The 24557-nt window shown below is 38.2% G+C and overlaps 1 protein-coding gene across 1 annotated transcript; it reads left to right on the top strand.

The window, feature by feature from the left end:
* The first annotated feature begins 23324 nt into the window (after nucleotides 1-23324).
* LOC132638679 (uncharacterized) lies at nucleotides 23325-24018 on the top strand. Its single transcript, XM_060355480.1, has one exon. The coding sequence runs from the start codon at nucleotides 23416-23418 to the stop codon at nucleotides 23779-23781; it is 366 nt and encodes a 121-aa protein (XP_060211463.1). The 5' UTR covers nucleotides 23325-23415; the 3' UTR covers nucleotides 23782-24018.
* Nucleotides 24019-24557: the final 539 nt, after the last annotated feature.

The raw sequence follows: 24557 nt of genomic DNA, 5'->3' as shown, positions 1-24557 counted from the left end.
TAAAGGTATGAAGAAAACAAACTCTTAAATAAAAATAATGTTGTCTAATAAAACATAAGAAAATCCACCCCTATATGGAAACCTATCCAGCAAATAGCATGGGATTCGGATTCTGCTTTTATAGAAATAATAAATAGTAAAACCTAACTAGAAAACTTAAAACTAGGAAAACATGTAAAATTAATGTCAAATTTCTCAATTACAAAACAAGGAAAGGTGACAACTTATGACCAAAAATCACACGCCTATTCCAAGTGAATTGGTAGTGACTGTCCACCAATTTTGGGTGAGAATTCAACTCATATTTTGGGAAGAATTTTCAGCCACTAAACAATCAATGTTTTGGGCTTGAGTTGCTGCCACCATGGTCGTGAGTTGCAGCCCATTTTTTGGCAGAATTTCTGCCCCTTTGTGGGCTTGATTCTCAGATCTTTGGACTCTCCTTTGGGTCTAATCTTTCTTTTCTTGGATTTGGATTTGGGCCGCTAAATACGATAGCACTTAGCCCACTCTTCACAATAATTCTTGAACTCATTCTTGGACTTTTCTTCAATCATAAGTATATCTTCTTGATTTCCCATTAAAACCCGTCAAACTTTAAGGAAAGTATGCCACCGTGGATGCTATCAGACCTGAAGCGTTAAGTCCTTAGAGACATTTAGAGCCTGCTTGGATGGGCTTATGCCTAAAAAAAATAAGTTAGTGTAGTCTAACTTATTTTTTTTGGTTTATAAGCTATTTTCAGCTTATAAGCTGCTTTAGATAAGTTAAGTTAAATGAATCCAATTATTTTTTTGAGCTTATTTTAAGCACAAAATGACTTTAAGCTGGCCAGCCAAACACTTAGAAAAGCTGGAAACAGCTTATAAGCAACTTATAAGCCAATCCAAACGGGCTCCTATTCTCGAGATTACTCTAATGAGAGTCTAGGGAATTCAAGAAGAAGAACTAACGCAGGAAAGAGAATCCATTCTGAATATGTTGCACGCATATCTGGATCATCATGACAATAGTTATGGACATTTGCTGGAGCATCACAATACAGACTTCATGTATAATGATGTTTTACTTAATGCACCACTCTAAAATTTTTGATCCAAAGTATTCAAATCGAAGATACCAAGAGCTATAATCAGAAGTTTTTTCAGAGATTTCAATATTTCAGTTATTATAATTCAAAACACGTTGCGTTCCACATGAAAATAATAAAGTTATTGTAATTCAAAAACACATTGCGTTCCACACGAAAATAATATTGCTCTCTCGATCGCAATCTCTCTTTGCAACAAGATGCAAATTTTCACGGAACGTGGTTGGGGTGTCAGTCCCTCTTCCGATGGGTTCTAGAGGACTGTTCCAATCGATTGTATTTGTATTTGATGACGGTATATGTGATGATGATTTTTGGCGTTGTACTTGTTACTTGGGGAGGATTGGCGGAGTTGCACGGTAACCCGTCAGCTTACTTCGTGGTGCCAACCTTTATTTTGCTGGGACATTAATTATCTGTATTCACCACCGGTGGAAGCATATACTCTTGTGAGAAATGTACTCCTCTTCTTTCTAACATTTTGTGTCAAGACGTTCCTGACGGGCGTGGTGGCTGTCAAACTTTTGTGAAAGACAAGCGGAATGGACCATTGCTTACTCTTCACTATTGTTAGGCGTGCGAACAAAGTACCATATTGATAGCTGAAAAGAAAAGGAGTTGTTTATAAGGAGTTGAATACTCTTAATGATGTGAGGCCTTTTGGAAAAAACTGTGCTGGATTGGCCCAAAGCGGACAATATCACATCATGTTAAGAGTATCTTTGGGCCGTTTTAGTCCAACAACTGGTATCAGAGCCAATGGTTTGGCGGGACGAGTATGAAGATGACGGAGTGTGGCGTGGGGCCCAGCTTAGTGCCTTTGCCCGTCTATGGGCCGGTTTACGACCTTTATCCGTAGCTTTGAAGACGCATTCACAGCCTTTGGGCTTCAGTGACCGTAAATACTCTGACAATGTGGGTGGCACACAGACATGTTGAATCTTTGACCCGTGGTATGATAATGAGCCACGTGGAACTTAGTTCGAGGGGGAGATTGTTAGGTGTGCGAACAAAGTACCAAATTGATAGTTGAAAAGAAAAGGGAGTTGTTTATAAGAAGTTGGATACTCTTAATGATGTGAGGCCTTTTGGGAAAAACCGTGCGGGATTGGCCCAAAACGGACAATATCACATCATGTTAAGAGTATCTTTGGGCTGTTTTAGCCTAACAACAACTATATCTGCAGGGACAGCATTGTCCATCGTGTGCTACGTAATTGGGGCTTTATTCAAATCTCGAAGATTTTATATCTGGTCCTCTATCAGATGCATCTTGATTTTGGCAATAGGGATTGTTCTGGCAACAGAAGTTCAGAAAATGCACAGCAACCTTTGGGCATCCACTAGTATGTTGAAGCCTGCTTTCACCATCATGTCAAAGATGATATACATGATGGTTCACACAATTGGTAATGTTACTCATTAGTAATTAGAAGTAATGCCTGAACGAGATCGATACATACTTGTGATTTTTTTTTTTTTTACAACACATACTTGTGATTTTTTTTTTCAACACATACTTGTGATTGCATCATTGATCTTTATAAGGTAGTATATAGAGAAGATTCATTTCAGAATTTGATCGTCTTCTTTAACTCAATTCTTATTCAAGCTAATGAAGCTACCCTTATCTAAGTTAAGTTCAAATAATTTGTTTGGAGTTGGAGTTGTTTGTAGCAGTTTCCTTCATTCTTCAAATATAATACAAATATGTACAGTTCCATCCAAAGATCTTATATAATGGTTTTGTATTCTTGGAAGCTAAGAGGCAGAAAATTTCATTTTCGTACATTTACTTGATTGCTCTAACTACGATACTTTGAAATATTTACAAGTCATGGCTTGCAAAGCTCATACGACTTTTGGATTTGTTGCTTTGAAATTCAGTGTTGCTGCTTATTTTTAAAGGTTTTCTTTGTAGTTTAATTGCTCCAAGGAAACGATCTTATTGTTTGCTAATTACAAATTTGATATTGATATAATTTAATTTTTTAAGCCATATAATACGTAACTTGACATACACGTGCAACACACGTGTTAAGAGACTAGTATATATATTAGTGTCATTTTGCCCGTGCCAAACCGATCTTACAAAATTCAGTATGTAGATATTTTGTAAATTTTCTCTGCTATTGCTTCTTTGTTTTTCTAACATCAATTTGACACTTTTAAAAGACTTCTAAAATATTAAAGTATAAAACTGTATCTGAAAGTTAAGGGAAAACATTTTTTTAGTTTCTATACTAGATTTAAAAAATAATAATCAAACATTGGCTTTTCTAATTGCTATGTTACTTACATTTTTTAGATTTAAATCTCCGATGATCCACTCGGCTTTTCATATGTTAAATTAATTTCATTTGTTTTTTTGAATTGAACTTGCTTATTTTTGACCAAAAAATATTACACTATTCGATTAACGTCAAAAATATATACTATGAAAATATTGTTCTATGATGAAATCAATAAATTTTTCTTATAAATAAATATAAATAATTAAAAGCCTTGGTATTACAAGAAATTTTTGTAGATGTTTTCTCAAATTAAACACACGAAAAAATATTGAAAAATCCATAAATTGAATTTTTCTTACTTTAAGCTTTCATTTTCCTTCCAAAAGATGCATGTTAAAGATTAACATTTTTCTATTCTTCTTAATTTAATAAATTAATTTATGAAATCTACATTGCAATAACCTTTTCACGTTGAATTTAACTATCTTGTCTTTGATTATACAGTATTTTACAAAATATTTTAATATTAAAAATTTAATTAATACACTCCACTTTTTGCAATTGTTTGGTATTATTATTGTTTGGTTTCTTTAAATACAGTGTTTTTTTCAAACACAAACACACACACACACACACACACACACACACATATATATATATATATATATATATATATATATATATATATAACATTTTATAGTTCCTCTTTTAATATAGTAATTTATTAGATAATTTTGAAGTTGAAAGGGTGCGCACGTAGAATTTGATTAATAAACTAACGTACTTCGGACTATAATTTACAAGTTTGATTCATTTTCAAGTATATTTAACAATTATAGTTCTATTTGTATCTGTTCTTTTAACTTAAAGCTTAATCCTACCTTAAGTAAAATCTTTGTTAATTACTTATTTTTGCCTGCATGTACAACACAAAATTATAGGAGAAAATAAAAAACTCTACGTATAACCGGACGAATAAAAATTTAAAATAGCAAATGATAATTGGTAATTAACATCAACAATTAATAAATAGTATTATAAGAATAATATTTTAATTCAATAATTAAGCCTATATTAAGATAGAGTTTGAATGACATGATAATATATTCTTTAAGTGTCTATAATAGATTCTTGAGAAAAAATATAATTTTAAACAAATTTAATATATTTTCTCATAAAATACTCAAATATGTATAAGCATGCTTTGTGGGAACCACTAATCTTTTCCATGACATGATCATATTTTGTGGCATAAAAAAAGCTCTTAAAGTTCTCAAAATTTACCAAAATGTGTGAGAAATTCCCAAAGTAATACAAGCTTCAATTAGAGGTAAAAAAGATAAAAACAAAATCATGTGAAGACTACAAAACATGTATTCTCTCTTATATATAGTAGTAATATGAAGAGAGAGATAAAGAGAGAAATATGTCATTCTTTTTTTACTAATTGAAAAGGAAAGAATATCACTGAGATGGAGGAAGTATTGTCTTAATATAATCTACTATAAAAGTAATAGAAGAAAAAGAGACCTCGAATTTCCCTCTCTAGAATATCGCTTCCAATGGTAACAATATAATGTGCAAGGAGTGACTCTAAGCTCCACCAAAATGGACCCTAAATTGGCAGAGAATCGGCAAGTATCATGCAGCCAAAGGATCCGCCGATAGACCACAACACCAAGAAATAAGCGAAAATTCCAAAAGGCTCTACATTGATGCTATAACATGTGTTCCCAGCTCGAGAAAATCTAATGAGAACTCTGTAATCGCCAGGTAGACTACTCATAACGGCAATTCAGCTATAATATTTAAAGCCCCGTATTGCTATGACGTGATGGCTAAAGAATGTAAGCGGGCGCTTGTCGAGAAACTTACAATGGGTAAACCTTGCATTGAACTAATTCGATCAAAATTTTGCGAACAGACTCCCTTGAAGGGTAAGGTAAGTATTAAGGCTTATGATTATCAACATGGCTTTATTGATTTTAACAATGAAGTAGACTTCTATTTCATCTTCTTTCAAAGATTTATAGCACTTACTGGGTCTTTAATGCGTAATGTTCAAGTTGTCTCCGAACTTTGATCTGAATGAGCTCGAGGAGACCTCTTTAGCCCCTATCTGTAGCCTAAACTCCTCTACCACCTCTTTAAGTGGGATTATTTGAAATAATTGCTTGAATAGATTACAACTCTTTAAAAAGAGAGTGAAAAGGCACCACAAGGGATGGGAACAACGTCTAGAGTAAACAAGAGTTCGAAACATCCTATCATTAAATCAAGACCACACCTTGCCAAAGTTCGTGTGGAAGTAAATCTTTTGAAAGATCTCCTGGATTCTATTTGGGTTGGCGTTTGGGGGGATGGATCAGTACTGAAAGGTATGGACCAAAAACAGAAATACGGAAGAGTCCCAGTTTTTTGCAAAGTTCTGGCAAGGAAAAAGAAAGCGTTTTAGCTGAGAAGGAAAGATTGCAATAGGATACTGTATACAGTAAAAACCGAGTCAATGCATGACCGATGAGGCCGTAGCTAAAGACATGTCCAAATGGGTACGAGCACGTTCAATCTTTGCTCTACACCGGGGATGTTGTACCGGACAAAGCTGGCCTGAACCAAAATAAGCGTGTCCGTTGGTCCGGATTGTCTTAGCCACGGTGAGCGTGTCCGTTGGTCCGGATTGTCTTCGCCCAAATGAGCGTGTCTGTTGGTCCGGATAACCTGTTGTGAGGTTACCATGCGTCATAAAATTGTACCGTCATTTGCGCTGACAACCGTACGGGTGTCAGACTGTACGGATTAGCCTTATCTTTTCTAGGGTTTATTCATAAAGGCTTTTTGTATTGTAATAAGGCCCATAAGGAAAACCTATAAATAGAGGGCAACCCTTCCTTTTTTCAGGTTAGATTTTTTCTCATAATATATCATTGTAATCATCTGAAATATAAAAGCTCTCTTCAAAGTATTTTGGTCCGGATTCATATTGTTCATCAACAACTGCTCTAATCCATCTTCATCGTTTAGGCATATTTGGCTCGTATTATCTACTAATATTTTTTTATACACACATATATAAATATAATCATATACACATCCATAGACGTTTCGTACCAACTAAAAAGATTAAAGTTCATCCACATATCCTATTTCACCACTTATAAATCTAATTGATACTCGTAATTCGGGGTAAACAGTTTGGCGCCCATCGTGGGGCTTAGGATAATAGTGGTGGTTTAATCTTTCCTACTTTTTTTTCACCTGCTGATCAAAAAATTTGTGGATTTAAACAAAAAACGTACGAAATGGCAAGCAGCGGTTACTCCGGTCATGTGAGCAACAACGAGATAGTAGCTGAAAACGAGAACTGGGTTATGAAACCCACCTGCGGATCCAGCCGATCCAAATGTTGTCGACTCGAGAGAAGGCCTCAACCGACAGAATACCGTTAATCAGGAAAATGCTGCCTTTCCGGCCACCGATCTTTTGAATACTCATAACTCAATTACTTTGTCTCGGGCTCAAGGCCGGAAAACACCAGACACTCCGGATGAGATTAACTTATGTTTAATATTTGAAATGTTGTAGGAACAAGGGACCGCCATAGTCGAATAAGGGATTACCATAACTCAGCTTCAGAGAAAGGGTGATAAGGTAGCGCCGGCAAGGCCACAAAGAGCTACCGAACCAAAACGGGAGGAAGCATGGATAGTCGAGAGCAACGAATCCAGAGCCGGTTCGTCTACCGAGGTTTTGAAGATGCTCGAGATTTTGGCAAAACGAGTGGATTCAACGGAGAAGAGGATGGAAACATACAACTCTCGGGTGGACTAGATCCCGGGGGCTCCACCGATTTTGAAAGGGCTGGATTCAAAGAGATATATTCAAAGGCCTTTCCCTCCGAGTGCGGCACCAAAGCTAATCCCCAAGAAGTTCAAGGTGCCGGATATTCTAAAATACGATGGTACAATGGACCCGCAGGAACACGTGACTTCGTACACTTGTGCCATAAAAGGCAACGATGTCGAAGAAGATAAAATTGAGTCTGTGTTGTTGAAAAAGTTCGGAGAAATACTCTCGAAGGGGGTGTTAACTTGGTATGACCACCTGCTCGAGCATTCTATCACCTCTTTCGAAATGCTCACAGATGCGTTTATCAAAGCTCATGCCGGAGCCAAAAAGGTGCAGGCCAGGAAGGCGGATATATTTAGAATGGCTCAAAGAGATGATGAACTACTACGTGAGTTTGTGAACCGCTTTCAAAGGGAACGAATGGAACTGCCCCCGGTTCTGGAGGAATGGGCAGCGCAAGCTTTCACCAAGGGACTCAATCCCCGAAGCTCGACTGCCTTATTTAAATTGAAGGAGAACTTCTTGGAGTACGAGGCTGTAACCTGGGCAGATGTCCATAATAGGTACGAATCTAAGATTCAGGTAGAGGATGATGAACTCGAATTTCCCCGGGACCCATAAATATGAGCAAAAACTCTGAGAGATGAGAAAAAATTATGAACCGGAGATGAGACCATCGAGGGAAAGGTACCGACCATATTCTCAATTAGAAAAGCCTAGCTTCAGGTCAGATAAATCAAGGAGCGGCCCCAATCACTTCTCTAGTAGGGGCGATAAACGAGCTGAGCGCCCGTCAAACAGTCGAGGCCTGTTATTTAGAAGTGATGCCGACAGTTTGGCTAGCAATAAAGACATACCAAGGATATCGGAGTACAACTTCAACATCAATACCTCAGACCTCGTCTCGGCTATCGGCCATATCACGGAGGCTAGGTGGCTAAGGCCTTTAAGATCTGACCCGGGTCAATGGGACCCGAACGTGATGTGTGAGTATCATGAGACCCATGGGCACAGAACTGAAGATTGTCGTCAATTAAGAGAGGAGGTGGCTCGTTTATTGAAAAATGGCCACCTTTGAGAATTTCTGAGTGAACGAGCCAGGAGCCATTACAAAAAAAGGGAGAGTCACAAACAAGCCGAGCCGGTGGAACCTCACATGTGATCAATATGATAATAAGGGGAATGGATGCACCACAAGGACCGGTGATGAAAAGAACAAAGGTCTCAATTGTGCGAAAAAAGTGGACCCGGGACAATGACCCGAGGGCTCTATATCTTTCAGTAACAGGGATGAAGAAGGCATCATTCAACCGCACAATGATGCATTGGTAATTTCTATCCTTATTTTTAAATCACAGGTTAAACGTATTTTGATTGACCCAGGTAGTTCAACCAATATTATCCGATGGAGAGTAATGAAGCAATTGAAGTTACTGGATCAGATTATTCCGGTATCCCAGGTACTCAACGGGTTCAATATGACAAGTGAGACTACGAAGGGCGAAATTTCCTTGCCGGTCAACATTGACGACACCATACAGCAGACGTGTTCTACATCATCGAGGGAGATATGAAGTATAATGCTTTACTTGGCAAACCATGGATTCATAGCATAAGAGTAGTACTATCGACACTACATCAGTTGCTAAAGTTCCCAACCACGGAAGGGATAAGAACTATTCGAGGCGAACAACCTACAGCAAGAGAATTGTTCTCGGTCGAAGAAGAACCCCTCTTTACAAAGAAACCGGTTCAAAGAGGCGATGAATCAATCAAAGGCAAGGACACTAAATAGTAATCAAAGAATACGGGTTCGAAAGTGGAGCAGAAGGAAATGGACCCGACTGGTAAAGAGGTCGATTTCGGCGTGCCTAGATCATTTGTATTATCGGATGACTCGGATGCAGCCAAAGCTATCGTGGAGGAGCTGGAACAAATCATTTTGTTCATACATCTACCAGATAGAAAGGTATAACTAGGCACGGGGTTAACCTCGGAGCTCAAGAACAAGTTAATTAAATTTCTTTAAGCTAATTTCGATTGTTTTGCGTGGTCGCATATAGACATGACAGGTGTACCACCAGAAGTAACAACTCATAAGCTTAGCCTCGATAGGAAATTTCCCTCGGTGAAGTGAAAAAAGAGACCAATGGCCGAGCCAAAACATGCCTTCATAAAAGAAGAGGTAACAAAGCTTTTAAAAATAGGCTCTATCCGGGAGGTAAAATATCCGGATTGGCTAGCTAACGTAGTTGTGGTGCCAAAGAAAATTAATAAATTTAGAATGTGTGTGATTATAAAGACCTAAAAAAATCATGCCCGAATGATTCATTTACCATGCCTCACATCGATCGAATGATTGATGCGACAGCCGGGCATGAGATGTTAAGTTTCCTCAATGCCTATTCCGAGTACAACCAGATCCGGATGAACCCAGAGGACCAAGAGAAAACTTCTTTTATTACCCAGTATGGGACTTATTGTTACAATGTCATGCCATTTGGGTTGAAAAATACCAGTGCAACTTACCAACGCCTAGTTAACGGAATATTCGAAGAACAGATACGGAAAATAATGGAAGTATATATTGATGACATGCTAGTCAAGTCCCTGGAAACAGAGGACCATTTAAAACATTTGCAGGATACCTTTGATGTACTTCGCAAATATAACATGATAATGAACCCGGAGAAGTGTGCCTTTGGTCTCTGATCGGGTAAATTCTTGGGCTTCATGGTGTCGAACTGAGGAATTGAAATCAACCCGGACAAGATCAAAGCCATTGAGGATATTAAAGTGGTGAACAATGTCAAGGCCGTATAGAGGCCCATCGGAAGGATAGCAGATCTGAGCCGTTTCATTTCGAGGTCTTCGTATAAATGTCACCGTTTCTTCTCATTACTGAGGAAGAAAAATGACTTCGTCTGGACACCGAAATGCCAAAGGGATTTATAGAAATTGAAGAGGTACTTATGGAGCTCGCCCCTGCTGCACATACCGAAGGCAGACAAACAACTAGTTCTATACCTTACCATATCCGAGGTAGCGGTAAGCGGTGTTTTGGTCTGAGAAAATGCAGGTATGCAATTTCTAATCTATTATGTGAGGAGGACCTTAGGGGATGTGGAGACCCGTTATCCGCACTTCGAAAAGTTATCTTTGGCATTGGTAAGTGCTTCGAGAAAGCTAAAACCTTACTTTAAATGACATCCCATATGTGTAGTAACTACTTACCCGCTAAAAAATGTCATGCATAAATTGGATTTATCAGGTAGACTGACCAAATGGGCCGTAGAGATTAGTGGGTATGATATCGAGTATAAGCCTAGAACAGCTATTCAATCTCAAATCTTAGCCGATTTTGTGGCAGACTTTACCCCCGCCATGATTCCCGAGGTAGAGAAAGAGCTTTTTTTAACCTTGGGAAAGGCTTCGGGTATCTGGTCTCTATATACAGACGGGGCATCAAACCTGAAAGGTTCCGGGTTGGGCATTGTTCTTAAGGCCCCCGCAGGTGACGTCATTAGACAATCGATCAGAACTATAAAATTGACTAACAATGAAGCCAAGTATGAGGCTATGATTGCAGGTTTGGAATTAGCTCGGAGTTTGGGAGCCGAAGTAATCGAAGCAAAATGCGACTCTCTCTTGGTCGTCAACCAGGTAAATGGCTTCTTCGAGGTCAAGGATGAGCGAATGCAAAGATACTTAGAGAAAACTCAGGTGATATTACACCGGTTCAAAGAATGGTCAATGTAACATGTACCCAGGGAGCAGAACAACGTAGCCGATACATTGGCCAATTTGGGCTCTTCGGTAGAAGCAGAGGAATTCAACCTCGGTACCATAGTCCAATTGTTGAACGCGGCGGTAGAAAACGGGTAGGTCGAGATAAACACAATAGGTCTAACTTGGGATTGGCGCAATAGATACATCGGCTACTTGCAAGATGGGAAGCTCCCGAGCGACCCAAAAGAATCACGATCACTCCGGACCAAAGCAGCTCAGTTCTGCTTTGTAGATGACCACTTGTATCGCCGGTCTTTCTTTGGACCTCTGGCCAGATGTTTGGGTCCCGAAGAAATAGATTATGTGATGAGAGAAATCCACGAGGGTACCTGCGACAATCACTCTGGAGCGGAAGCCTTGGTTTGAAAAATCATCAGAGCAGGTTATTACTGGAATCGAATTGAGGAAGATGCAAAAAATGTCGTCTAGAAATGCGATGGTGGCCAAAGGCACGTACCAATGATTCATAAACCCGGAGAGTTGTTGCACCCAGTGCTATCTCCATGGCCGTTTATGAAATGGGGAATGGATATAGTCGGTCTCCTGCTATGGGCCCCAGGTAAGGCTCGTTTTATTTTATTTATGACTGTCTACTTCTCGAAATGGATTGAAGCGCAGGCATTTGAAAAGATTAGAGAAAAAGAGGTTATTGACTTCATATGGGACCATATCATTTGCCGTTTCGGCATCTCTGCCGAAATAACACGTGATAATGGCCCTCAGTTCCTTGGCAACAAGGTTAATAACTTCCTCGAGGGGTTGAAGATCAAGAAGATTGTGTTTACTTCGTATCACCCTAGTGCAAATAGACAGGAGGAATCCACGAACAAAACCAAAATTCAAAATCTGAGGAAACGACTTGAAACGTCAAAACACAAATGGAGGGAAATGCTGCTGGAAATATTATGTGTTTATAGAAAAACGTCAAAATCAAGCACCGGGGAGACACCATTTTCGTTAGTCTACGGGGCCGAAGCTCTAATCCCCGTAAAAGTTGGAAAGTCGAGGCTTTGGTTCCAGTACGCCACCGATGGCTCAAACGGGGAAGCTATGGCCGTAAAACTTGACCTAACGGATGAACTACGCGAAAATGCGCTGGTCCGTTTAGCAGCTAAAAAACAACGAATGGAAAGATACTACAACCGGAGGGCCAATCTTCGACATTTTCAAGTTGGAGACTTGGTACTTCGAAAAGTTACCTTGAATACCAAGAACCCCGATGATGGGAAATTAGTTCCAAATTGGGAAGGACCATACAAGATAACCAGAGTAACGGGCAAAGGGTCGTACCAACTGAAAACCATAGACGGGCAACAGTTGTGCAACAACTGGAACGTAGCTCGTTTGAAGAAGAACTACTGCTAAGAATTAATATCAAGACAGATCCCGAGGGATTAGATTTAGGTCTGAAGACATGTGTTGCACTTTTTTCCTTAGTTCGGGTTTGTCCCAAAGTGGGTTTTCCGACAAAGTTTTTAAGAGGCAACAAGTACAACGTGTTACTTTATGAAAACAGGGCAGAGTGTCCGAAAGCCAAAGGCCTATCATTCACTGGGGACTAGATAGTGTTTTCCCGCTCATACTTCACGGATAAACACAAGGGGACTATCATACCCACATCGAGGCTAGAAAAAAATCATACTCACATCGAGGCTAGAAAAAGAGTTCAGCTTACCGAAGCAAATGAAGAAACGAAGAAACAAAGTCTACTTTGAAATGGTCTTCGAAATTTGTGCTTCCTATTTTTGTGTAAACCCGAACCTTCTGTATTAGGCTTCAATGTAAGGAACAAACGATCAAACGAATCGTGTCCGGCTAGAAAAGAAGGAGTCGGATGAAATCCTTAAATTGTGTATAGACATTTGCAACATGAAGAAACGTTATGAAAAAATGCGTCTTAAATATGTCTTTTCATTAGCTACCCTATACCGGGGACTATTGTCGAAATTCAGCATAGGCAAAGAGGTCACATTGAATCGAGCCCAAAATCTTTTAACACTCTCGAATGGGGACCGCCGTCATAAGATTGACAAAAGGGCATGGATTCAGGTATCCGAACCTAATCTACAAACGGTCAAAAAAGGTTCACATTATTGAAAGACCTGGACCCAAAATGCCTAAGGTGATTCGAAAACGTCTGAATTCACAAAGCATCAATAAGCCCTGCGGGCAAATCATTCGATTAAATCCTCGGGTAAAAACAAACCGAACGAAATAAAGCCAAATAACCAATGAGTTAAAAAAAAACTTTTAAGGGAAGTATCAAAAAATACACTCAGATGAAGAAAACAATGGCCAAAAAAGAAATATGCATTTCATATATAAACCAAAGCTTTACACTTAGATTTTTACATGATAAAAAACAAAAACAAAATGAAGGCCCGTGCAGGCCCCAGTCAACCCAGTATGATTGGAGTCGGAATCCTCATAAACTGTCTTCTCGGAGTCGTCGTCGGAGCTAGCATCGAGGGCTTTTTTGTCCTTATCCTCGATAGCTTTGGCTTCAAGTATCCGAGCCCGGATGTCCCCCAAACCCCTTTCTATTTGCTCGAGGGTAACTCGCCGGGATTTTCAACATTCATACTCGATCGAAAGCGTAATGTGAGCCTCGGCAACCTCCATATCTTTGAGAGACTCTTCCAGATCGGCCTCAGCTTTTTTCAAGTTCTCTTCCAATATGAACTTCGCCTCAAGTATAGTGATTTGAACCTAGTTTATGGATTCTAGCTTGGTCTGAAGAAGATCATTGGCCACAGTAGCCTCCTCGAGCTTGCCCTTAATTTCATCAACAACCCGAGCTCGAGTCTTGAATTTCTCCTCTAATACCCTCAGGTTCTCTCTTTCGGTGGCTCTCTCGGTTTCGAGTTGGTGATTTTTTTTGCCATCTTTTCGACATCAGCCTTGACGGAGTTAAGATCACCTCGAAGATGGGCGATAGTAGCCTCAAATTCCCCGAGCCTCATAGCAAAATTGGCATTACCTCGGCCAAGGTTTATGTTATCCTGTTCCAGGAGCCGGTTGTTTTCAACCGCCTCATCAAGTTTAGCCTTTAAACGGAGGTTATCAGCTTTAGCTGCCCCAAGCTCGGATTGAAAGTTCGGAGGAGGGACTACCCGGCTCAACTGGTCCTCCTTTTCCTACAAAAGCTGCTTAAACTTCTCAGTTTCCCGGCTCTAAGCATTGAGCTTACCCTTCAAGTCCTCTACTTCGATTTAGGCTCGATCGAAGCCTTCATTTATAAGCACAACACTCTGCAAAAGAAGAAGTAGTGAAGTTATAAAATTTATTAGCGAAAACGGACAATCGCACATCAATGCTGTAAAAATGCATAAGAACACTTACCCGATTACTCGTATGCATGCTCTCATTTATAAGGCATTTCCATGGGATTCCCTCCATCTTTTCCTTGTCTGAATCTGAAATAAGAAGTTTTAGGTAACTTGCAACCCCCACGGGACTCGATAAAAAGATGCAGTCCTTGGGGATGATGACCACAACCGACCTAGTCCTCCTCGGCTATACGCTCGGGGCTAGGAAAATGTTAACAGGTTTTGACCGCGCACCTGTTTCAGTGGACCGGTTGGCAACCTTCGTAGATCGTGGCATATGAAGATGGCCAAAACCTTAGGCTTCGGCCGTGGCAGGAGTAGTACCGTCGAGCATATCATCAAGGTTATCGGGCCCTGATGAAGGAGTAGGAGGAGAAGCCGAAACATCTCTAGCAGTGTCAGCAGTTGGAGGTACCTCAGTTGCAGTGGCTGAGTCGGCACTAGATGACGGGTCGGCTGTCGTAGTAACTTCAACTTCTGGGATCGTTTTAACCCTTTGGGAAGGCTCTAATTCCAAGGTTATTTCGGACCATCTAGGCCTTTTCACCAAATGCGCCGCCTCGGGTGAAATATTACCTGAAATGTCAATAAATTCAATTGACCTTAGAAGAATCGCAGCTTGGACATACTCGGTAACCGGTGGAAAAGGAACTTCATCCTCCACCCCTATAGTCAAGGCTGGAATAGTAGATTTTTCCTCGGGAACAGAGGCGGTGAAGGGACCCACACCAACTCTTTGAAGAATAATGTCGGGCTTGGTTTCGTCCCTCAGGGTCCGAACATCAGTCCTTGACCTTTTATTTTGCTTCTGCCCCTTCGTCGAGGGTTTTATTTGCCTCTTTTCGGCTGCGACAATAAGCTGGGATGATCCCGCCGTATCAAAGTCAGAATCCGGTGTGGCAGGCTCAGCTGTTGGTACGGTTCGTGGCTCCACAGATCCCTTGGGAAAACCTGAATATCAAAAGAGTTATAAAAAGAAAAAGAAAAACGGGAGGACGCGATGAGTACCAAATCAAGGGGAGGATTATCGTGGTTCTATGCAACCCATCGGCCACGGGACAGATCTGCCCATGTTCGATCATCATGCCTCGGCTAAAATATTGAACAAAGTCAAGTAAAAAAAAGAGAGAAGAAAAGAAACAGGTAAGATTGAACACAGGCGGAGGAAACACGTTTGAGAAACTTACGTCTATTATTTCACTTTTCCGGAAAGGGCATGTACTCGGCAGGAATGATGTCTGCAGTCCTTAACCGGACATATGTTCCAACCACCCTCGATCTCTATCCTCATTGAGGTTGGAGAAGATCGGGTTTCGACCTCGTTTTGGGACCTTTATAACGCCTTCTCGAAAAATTCTCGGATAATACAACTAGATAAAGTGTGTCAGCGTGAACTCCTTTTTGGCATTATTTGCCAGTAGACGGAGGCAAGCCCCGATCCTCCAGATAATCGACCCAATTTGGGCTAAGCACATATTGTAGGTCAGACATATTTCGAGAATAACCGGATCGATTGGGGGTTCGAGCTTGAGTGTGAATGGGTATATATAAACGTACAGAAATCCATCCTTGTAATCAATGATAGATTCGTCAGCGCGGGGGCAAATACTTGAACCGATTGTTTGTCCTATCCACAGTCGGCTCGAACCCGAGAAAAAAGATCCTCTGTAATTGACGAGGGGTACCGTCTCACATCAAAACCCCTATCCGCAATTTGTACTGCCTTCTCAACTGAAAATTCATGGTTATAATTGGGTTTGGCTGGTATTATATCCATGACAGTTGGCTCCACAAGGGTTTTACCTTTGGGTTTAGAAATTGGCTCGGCACTCGGAGATGAAACCGAGGGTACTTCCTGGGAAGCAGAGTCGGTGTTGGCTGACATTTTTAGTCAATTATGAATTTATGAAGAAGTTGGTATGAAGATTTGAAGATCGAGATGAAGATTTGAAGGCGAAGATGAAGGAATAAGCTTGAAGGTTTGAAGGATTGAAATTTCGGGTTGAAGATATGAAGGTTACGATTCAGAAAAAGATGAAGATTCGAAGAACGAGCAAGTTGAATTTTAACCAAGGAGTCGAAAATTTAGAGAAGTGAAAAGTGAAAGGTAAAAGTACAACTGTAACTTTTATATAGACAGTTCACCGAGGCGGTTACCGAAGTCGGCCAACCGAGAGGCGGCACGTGTTCGAGAATTATTGAGACGTGACTTGAAGCGATGTGGGTTGAGGCGGTTTCCGAGGTTGGCCATTTGGAATGTGACACGTCGCTGAAGTCAGAAGGATGTGGCGTCACGGTTCCCGCCTATTTTGAAGATAAGAATGAACTTATGAGACCACCGGTTTGAGACTCTTCCACTTCCCGTCACTCCGGTGAAACTCTGATCCAGAAAGTGTGGGGACTAATTATATACGGTAAAAATCGGGTCAACGCATGACCGATGATGTCGGAGCTAAAGATAGGTCCAAATGGGTACGAGCACGTTCAATCTTTGCTCCACACCGGGGATGTTGTACCGGACACAGTTGACCCAAACCAAAATAAGCGTGTTCATTGATCCAGATTTTCTTAGCCAGGTGAGCGTGTCCGTTGGTCCGGATTGTCTTCGCCCAGATGAGCGTGTCCGTTGGTCCGGATAACCTGTTGTGAGGTTATCACGCGTCATAAAATCGTTCTGCCATTTGCGCTGACAACCGTACGGGTGTTAGACCGTACGGATCAGCCTTATCTTTTCTAGGGTTTATTCATAAAGGCTTTTTGTATTGTACTAAGGCCCATAAGGAAAACCTATAAATAGAGGGCAACCCTCTCCTTTTTCAGGTTAGCTTTTTTCTCATAACATATCATTATAACCATCTGAAATATAAAAGCTCTCTTCAAAGTATTTTGGTCCGGATTCGTATTGTTCATCAACAACTGGTCTAATCCATCTTCATCGTTTGGGCATATTTGGCTCGTATTATCTACTAATATATTATTTATACACACATATATATAAATATAATCATATACACATTCATAGACGTTTCGTACCAACTAAAAAGATTAAAGTTCATCCACATATCTTATTTCACCACTTACAAATTTAATTGTTACCCGTGATTCGGGGCAAACAGATGCACGAGGGAAAGTGGATGTATATAAAATATACGCAAGCAGACTCTTAAGGCCAATGAGAACAATGCCAGTACCTCTAATTTGATAATTTTTTTTGTTTGTTTCCTGGATAACTTTATGAATTTATATTACATAAACGGATAGTTTGAATATTTTTTTTTTGCAAAATTAGTATAGTTTAATATGTTATAAGTGTAGTATTTGAATCGTAAATATTAATTAAGATACTTACGAATTTCTCCTCAGCAGAAGCGGATCTGCAGGGATTACGTGGGTTGAGATTATTGTCTTTCGAGGTGGCATTCCATTTCAATAATAAAGTATGTTTAAATGGGTAAAATAAGATATTGAGGACCAGTTTATTTTGATGCACAAATTTGAGTAAGCTCTTCAACTATAAGAGCATGACTGAGACCTTTAAACGGAGCGCAAATTTGTTCTAGAACAATAGTTAAGGAGTAAATTAAATCTGAGTCATTCATCAATAATAAAGGGATATTTAGAACTAAATTCAAAAGAGGTCAAAATTATTCTATCTTTCCATAATTGATAAGCATTTTTGGCCTTCTTCCCTAAAAGAAAAGCAACATTTTATGGTCCAAGGCAATATTTTAAGAGGCAAAGATTGGAGAAAGAAAAAGGGTAGATCTCGAAGCAGACACCAATAGGTATTTGGTCAAAAGTCATCACCGACCAATTTAAATTTTTAACCCATACTTTTAATTACTTGTTAACTTTATATATATATATATATAAAGATAGTTATGTATTTTCATGTGAAGTTTGACTTATCACATCTTTGTTTAAATAAGGGTTCAATGCATCAGTTCATTTATTTTCAGTTTTTCCTCTCACCATATTCACGAGCTAGCTATTAACTGTAGGGCGGCTAGTGCATGGCGTTGGAGCTACACTATTAGCTATGTGCTCGAACAAATTCAATAATTTTATTTAAATCGGGTATTTACATTTAAAATTCATTAAATATCATGTATAAATATTTAATCGTGATGATATAAATACTGAATTTCAAAGAAGAAAAAGCTAACTAAGACTAAGCTAAAACTATACTTAAGAGAGCTAAAAGATAGTTTTTCATTGATAGTCTCTGAAAATGACAAACTCGATACATATAAGGGAAATAAGACCTTGGGGTCAAAGTAATATAATAAAAGAAACTTAGGAGAAATAAAATAACTACTTATTTGACTCAAATGTAAATCTAGTAATTGATAGGCAAATAACCAACTCAACACCCACGTACACTTCCGAAAACATAAAAGTACTACTTCCCACAGCTGCTGTTTTTTTAACTCGTATCACATGAACCCAACTACTAAATGGGATAATGACTTTGATAAAAAGTTCAAAACTTATAAATTCAAAATTTTGGCTCGTTACATGAGCAGAAAAATAGAAAAAAGAAATTCAAATTGGTGAGTTGACTTGACCTTTTCCAAGTCAGAATTGACTTTAGTCTCTTAATTGGGTTCACACTTAAATGAATTTTACCTGCCATAGTTATTTAAAAAAAAAATTGTTGTGCCAGTGGAAGTGTCCTTTTGTTATTTACTTTCAACTACTAATTACTCCTACAAGTTAGTCTAAACTACTAACTACCACCGTCCAACCAATTGACCAAATAATTAACAAAAACACTGCTCTCGTCAATTGGTCTAGATTGCAATTTCCAGCTGAATGCAACCAATAATTTAAATAAAATTTAGCAAGAACACATAACATGAATGATATATTAACAAAATGTTTTTTGTGATTTTCTGCTTCAGCTTGCGGGAATTTCCACTTAGGGTGTGTTCGGTATGGAGGAAAATGTTTTCCAAGAAAAATGTTTTCCTAGAAAATAAGTGAATTTCCAAATGTTCGTTTGGGTTGAAAGAAAATGTTTTCCGGAAAATGCTCATCCAAGCCTCATCAACTCCAACCCAACCCCATACCTACCACCCCACTCCCACCCACCCACCTACGTCCCCACCCCCCTTCAAAAAAATTTCTTTTGCTTTTTTTTTGTTTTTTAGTTTTTTGCACCCCCACCCCAACCCTCACCAACTCCAACCCAATCCCATACCCCCCACCCCACCCCACCCCACTCCTACGCACCCACCCTTACGCCCCCCTCTATTTTTTTTTTATTTTTTGCACCCCCACCCCCAACCATTCCTGTAACCCATACACCCCCTCCCTCCGCACCCTACCCTCCACCCCCCCCCCCAACATTTTTTTTGAAGTTTTTAATTTTTTTTTTGAATTTTCTACAGGACCACATCCCCCATCACCCCTCCCCCCTTGTGTGGAACCCATACTACACCAACCCCCCCGCCAACCCCAACATTTTTTTTTGAAGTATTTTATTGCCTTTTGCGGGTTTCTACACCCCCTCTAAAAGTTTAAATTTTTAACCACGCAAACATTCAATTTTTATAATTGTCAACTACAAATTTTTTGGGAGGGGGGGGGGGGGGGGGGGGGAGAGAGAAAAAAACCAAAACAAATGTCAAAACTTTTTTTTTCAAAAAAAAAAAAAATGTTGTTGGGGGTGCAAAAAACCAAAAAAAATGTCAAAACCTTTTTTTCAAAAATATTATTTTTTTTGTGAGAAGAGGGGGGGGGGGGGTGTAAAAAAAGTCAAAACTTTTTTTTTTCAAAAAAGTAATTTTTTTGTTTTGGGGGGGGGGGGGGTGGAGGGTACGGGGTTTGGGTGGGTGGGGGTGCAAAAAACCAAAAATAATGTCAACTTTTTGTTCAAAAAAAATTATTTTTAGGCGAGGGGGGGGGGGGATGGCATGGTGGGGTGGGGTTTGGGTGGTGGGGTGGGTGGGGGTTGGGAGTGGTTGGGGTTGAGTTGGGTGGTGGTAGCGTGGTTGGTGGAATGAATTTGTGAACTTGTTTTTCCTATTTTTATTAGGGAAATTATTTTCCCTAATTTTGAGGAAAATGTTTACTAAAAGAAAATGTTTTTCAAAATTTTTGACCAAACGAACACACCCTTAGTCTTGTCTTGTTTAATTAATTCATTAATATTGTTAGCATGTTAGCACGACAGTAGATGGTGGTTAGTGATGAGAAGCACAAAATTTTAATCCATCAAATGGCATATTAAGTTAAGAGGCCTTCCTTTACTATAGAAATTAAATTCACGTGCAACATTCTGAAACTTCCTAACTCAAGAAATGCAAGATGAAATATTAATGCGGTTCTAGAAAATGTACTAAATTTAAGTGCGGTTCTAGAAAATGTTCTAAATTTAAGTTACATATACTAAAAATATAAAGAATTGTACACTCTCGGCTTAATTTTATTTAATTTTACGCTATTACTTGGCGCATATATTTATGAGAGTCCTATTATGAATATAGTGAAATAGCCGAGGTGCATGTAAACTAATTCAGACACCATAAAAAAAATATATGGTGTGTAATATTAGTGAAATCGAGTCGAGATCTACCTCATGCTTTTTCTTATGAAGTCTACTACACACTGCTTTTAAATAATCTAATATTGTAAAAGATCTTAGATGCCTATACCTAAATCCAGAAAATTAAGTAGGTAAAGATAGGCTAGGACGAAGATGACCGTTCAAGTTCTTTAGAACCATAGACCCAACTATTCTAAATTATAGCCACATGTACAAAGATACTTGAATGAGTAGAACGGATTAACTGCCTAATTTGATCCAGTTGAAACCCAGCAATGGTTCCAGGCAGCTAGTTGATAGGAGGTTACTTCACTGTGACGTGATTGCTGCATCACAATCTCAATAACCTGGAGCTTTTGCGTACGACAAAGCCAGGATCAGAGGTTTATGAATTTTGAATTTGTCACTGGATTCATAGTTCATTTTAATTATTGGATTTATAATTAAATGTTCATGCACATTTAATTGGATTTCTAATACAATAAAACTCTTAATAACTGAATTTCTAATACAATAAAGCTCTTAATACGGTATCATCATGTCCGCATATTTTGTTTTATTACTATAGCAAAATACTGTTATAGAAAACATATATTATAACATAACATGAAAATCGGTTCAAAAAAAAAAAAAAAACTTGACAGTTAGAGTTGATGTTGTTATAGAGGATAGTCGTTATAGGGGCCTGACCGTAGAAATAGAGGGTTTAAACCAAAATTATTGAGTTCGTTCAAATGTATCTAATATTGTAGGTTCCGCTCATGCTTCTAAGTGAGGCGGAATTAGAATTTGAATTGTATATATGAAGTTGAATTTTCCGCTGAACTCATATATATATAACTTATTTGAGTTACTAAGTTCGCGATTATATATTTATACATATTTAATTGATTTCCTAATTATACAAATATAGGACATAAGTAAAAATTATTGTGTAGGTTTGAATTATCGCCCTGTTCTAACAATTCTTAGGCATAATCATTAACTGTTTTTGTAGCTTTAATTCAATTCATCTTGTGCACATTATATGGAAATTACCATCTCCGTTGGCTCTGCGTCACTGTGTATCATGTAAGATAAATTCATCTTATTTATCTGTTTTGTTTGAATATTTGAATCAATTGGTCGCACCTTCAAATCATTGTTTGTCTGCTAGAGGATTATAATTTTATTCAAATTAAAACTAAATAGTCGGTCGTGCATGGTCTTTGAGCTTTGACTCAGAGTGCAGTTTGTGTTCCTCGAGTAATGAGCCAGCAATCAAATTTTATTGCTATTTTATTGGACTCTTCCTAGCAATTATACCTGAGCTTTCTACATCATTTTAATATTTTCCCGTAGGAGGGGTGGTAAAGTGAATAATTAAAAAGTAGGGAAAAGACGAAAAGGGGGAATCTTGGTTATATTAATTTACATTGTATTAATAGTGATTTATAAGGTGAAATCAAACCAATATGTTGCAAACTTAATCCCTAAGCTAAGGTGACTCTCAACGTAAGATGCCCAGAGCTAACAAGGTTCTTTTTACCTCAAAACTTACAAGCGTACTTAAAGGAGTACCATCATGCACTTTAATTCCCCCCTCCTTAATTTTCTTAAGACAACCTTCTCTAAGAAGGAAAAGAATGTTCTTTGTAAATTAATTGAACTCAAAAAATTCCTGACCACTCTCTCCATTGCAGTATATGTGGTACTCCCTCCGTTCACTTTTACTTGTTCACTATGAACTTTGCACAGCTCTTAAGAAATAATAAATGAAGTGCATATTTCACCATGATACCCATATTAATTGGTGTATGACTTCTTAATGGATTTGAAAAATGATTTGGAAGGAGTTATTAATGCTAAGGGTAAAATAAGAAAAATAAATTGTTTGTCTCTTGATATGTAAAAACGGACAAGTAAAAATGAAAATTTATTTTTGGATTAGTGGACAAGTAAAAGTGAACGGAGAGAGTAAAATTTTAATATAGACGGAGTTTAAGAAAGAATAATTTTTTTTTGAAACTTCTATCCATAAATATCTTATAACTTTTGTGTGGTTATAAACCTTTTCAAATTTGTGATTTTAAAACACTTCATAATAATATTAGTGTCGTTATAAAAATTTCTCATTAAAAATGAAATATGAAGTTTAAGTAAAATTATAGTTATCACTCATCCAATAACAATAGAGGAACAATCAACTTTTTCCTCCTTATTTTACCAATAGTAAGAAGGTTTTATAATCATACAAATATTATGACATATTTAAGATCATAAATTTTAAAAATCATTATTTACATTTAGATTTTATACCAATTTAAATTATGTCATGTAAATTGAGACAACTAAACGAGTTACTTCCGACTGCAACACTGCTTGGTCATTAAGGTTCATTTTCAGTGAAAAAGTACCCCCACATATACCCCACTTCCTCAATATATTTTCCAGATCTACACGCACTTGGACTATTTCATAATTCCCCTGTATATATACACTCAGCTCACAGTTCTTCTTAACACTTTTCTAACACTTTTCAAAATATAACCACAAAGATTCTTCTACTAATATCTTCATACACTTTCAATTGAAATAATGGCCAGATTGTTAAGATTTATTCTCTCTTGCTCTATTTTACTTACAATCTTGTTTTTGCAAGCAATGGCAGAGAAATCCAATATTTCTCGGCCATATCCAAGAAAGCTTAGAACTGCAAATCCACCATTTTCGAAAGGTAGAATTGCAGAGTTATTAATAGAAGGAGAAAATGAAATTGGCGAAGGACCATATATCAGTGCTGAAGGTCCGGAGAGTAATAATAATATTGTGAAAATGGAGCATCATCATTCTGCTGATAAGTCTGTTGCTGGAGGAGGGGTTATTATTGGTGGACTTGTTACTGCTATTTTTGCTGCTGTTTATTGCTATATTAGAGTCACTAGAAAGAAAGAAAATGTGTAAATAGGAGTATAGTTTTAGGATTAGGAAAGTTTGGGTGTTAAAAATAGGAAAATTAGAACTTCTTTCGTCCTATTTCATGTGAAGGTATTACTGCTTGGGGAGTCGGATAGTTTCTTCATTGAATATAATTTTCTTTAACTTTTTAAAAAATATTTTAAATTATTATTTATATTGACCTGTAGTAGTCTCATCTAGTTTTCAAATATGCAAATTTATTTTAAAAAATATGTATTCGAATTCAAGGTCGAAATTAAGTGTTTTTACCATCCGAACCCTTCACGTAAATTCGGACAGAGGGAGTACCAGTTAAAATGCAAATAAGAGGAGGATTTAAGGTAAATAAATTTGCCCAGCCTCTCATGTACTGGAGGTCCCTACATACTTGCAATTTATGATTCCACACATAGTTGCAACTTATGATTCAACACGAGCATAAATTCAGGGTAGAGCCCATTCACCGCTTCGGTAGAATTCAATAGCGTTGGCTTTGACATTGTTTTTTGTGTATAAACATCCAATTGATAAGTATAAATAATTTATGAAGAATTCAATAAGATTGTGTTTTCTAGAATTCAGAATTCTTAAACTCAAAATTCTACTATGCCTTTACCATCGAGCATAATACCTGTATTATTCCAGCTAACAGACCATTAAATAGTACTCCTTCCGTCCCATTTATGTGATAATGTTAGAATTTTCAGAGTCAAATGAATTACTCTCTGACCGTAATTTTTTCATATGTCTTTTAGATATTTTGAATCATTAATTATTGTAAC

Source organism: Lycium barbarum, chromosome 4 (assembly GCF_019175385.1).
Source record: "Lycium barbarum isolate Lr01 chromosome 4, ASM1917538v2, whole genome shotgun sequence".
Lineage (NCBI taxonomy): Eukaryota > Viridiplantae > Streptophyta > Magnoliopsida > Solanales > Solanaceae > Lycium > Lycium barbarum.
Note: the sequence above shows the minus strand (reverse complement) of the source record. Positions and strands in the feature narration are given on the sequence as shown.